The sequence below is a fragment of the Amphimedon queenslandica genome, unplaced genomic scaffold (genome assembly GCF_000090795.2).
Source record: "Amphimedon queenslandica unplaced genomic scaffold, v1.1 AMPQUscaffold_3833_Cont24177, whole genome shotgun sequence".
NCBI classification, from domain to species: Eukaryota; Metazoa; Porifera; class Demospongiae; order Haplosclerida; family Niphatidae; genus Amphimedon; species Amphimedon queenslandica.
Window position 1 is genome coordinate 1 of NW_003555844.1, and position 1,450 is coordinate 1,450.

The following is a 1,450-nucleotide window of genomic DNA, read 5'->3' on the forward strand; positions in this document are numbered from 1 at the left end:
CAGAAATGCACCCATTTCATTACTAAGATTCAAAGCAATCACAGCAATATTCACACTGCCCTGATTGACTGGTTGCTCCCAGCTGTCAATAGTGATCCAACTTGTGAATCCGCTTGCCCTTTGTCTCCATCTCTACTTGGATCAGGCCTGCAGTAAATTACTCATGCAATTGGAAGGATGGACCATCAATCAAAAGCTGACCATGCACAGCACATTATTGTAACAATCGAGCCTGACTGATAGAACTACATGTACATGTATTTCAGATATTTCATTTGTATCAGTTAGCTATTCCTTCCTAGTTTACTTCTCTCATTATTGTGATACATTTGCTTGTTATAATGTTACCAATCCACAGGTCAATAGAGAGGTCAGCACAGCATGAGGCACAGAGAACTGAACAAAAAGCAAAAGGAGAACTAGAGAGACAAAAACTACAAAATGAAAAGGTACAATAATATCAATATGAACATGTAATAAATAATGAGCATACACCATTTTGATTTATTCTGATTAGAATACTGCTGTCTGCATCACTTTGTTTGTGTTTATAGTATTTGTGTGCAATATGCTTTTAATTGGTACTTAATTGTGTTATGATTTCTTTCAGTATCACTGTGTGCATGTAGTTGACTAGTTGTGTCTATACCTTCTGCAATGGATAATGTTTTATGGCTGGTACTATCTTTGTTATTGATAGGAGGCAGAGGAAGCTAGGAAGGAGTTGTTAGAGTTACAAGCAGTAGCAGCTGCTGTTGAGAGCACTGGACAAGCTAAAGCAGAAGCACAAGTAATAAGATAATAAAATGTATAAATGACATGCAATGATGAGATTGTATGATATATCAAGTTATCAATCACTGTTTGGTGTTTGGTAGTATAATTTCTCTATTATTTCATTATTTATTGTAGGCTCAAGCTGAGAGACTTCTCATTGAAGGACAGAGTGCTATTGAATGTAAGCCAGAGTCAGTATTAAACCTGGTTTCCATGTAGCTGTACAACAGCCTGATATTAATTATAGTATTACATTGACCATCAGATCACACAATACAATGATAGACTGGAGTGGCTTCATTATACAGGCACATGCAAATTGTTTGACTGTAGCTGAACACAAGTTTACACAACAGCTTATAGCCTAGAGTCGTAGGTGTACTTTGCCTTACCACAGAACACAACAGCTGCCATACCGTATAGTGAGAAATTTTCATGGATCTGTCTAAAAATCAATTTCGTGGCTTTAATTTTTGTAGTTTTCTACTTTTCGGCCATCTTGAACCGTATTTAAATTGATTTTTGCGGATTTAATTTTTGCGGATTTAATTTTTGCGAATTTTGAAAAAATACAAAATCTATGAAAATTTTGGGCCACAAAAATTTCCCACTATACGGTAATCACACATTTCAATGACATTAGATTGCCATGTTTCCTTCCTTGTCCCTTGTA

At 35.9% G+C, this 1,450-nt stretch overlaps 1 protein-coding gene across 1 annotated transcript; it reads left to right on the plus strand.

The window, feature by feature from the left end:
* The first annotated feature begins 237 nt into the window (after nucleotides 1-237).
* LOC109592819 (major vault protein-like) lies at nucleotides 238-1,011 on the plus strand. The gene is made up of 3 exons (XM_020008172.1): nucleotides 238-449; nucleotides 701-790; nucleotides 913-1,011. The coding sequence occupies exons 1-3, from the start codon at nucleotides 342-344 to the stop codon at nucleotides 994-996; spliced, it is 282 nt and encodes a 93-aa protein (XP_019863731.1). The 5' UTR covers nucleotides 238-341; the 3' UTR covers nucleotides 997-1,011.
* Nucleotides 1,012-1,450: the final 439 nt, after the last annotated feature.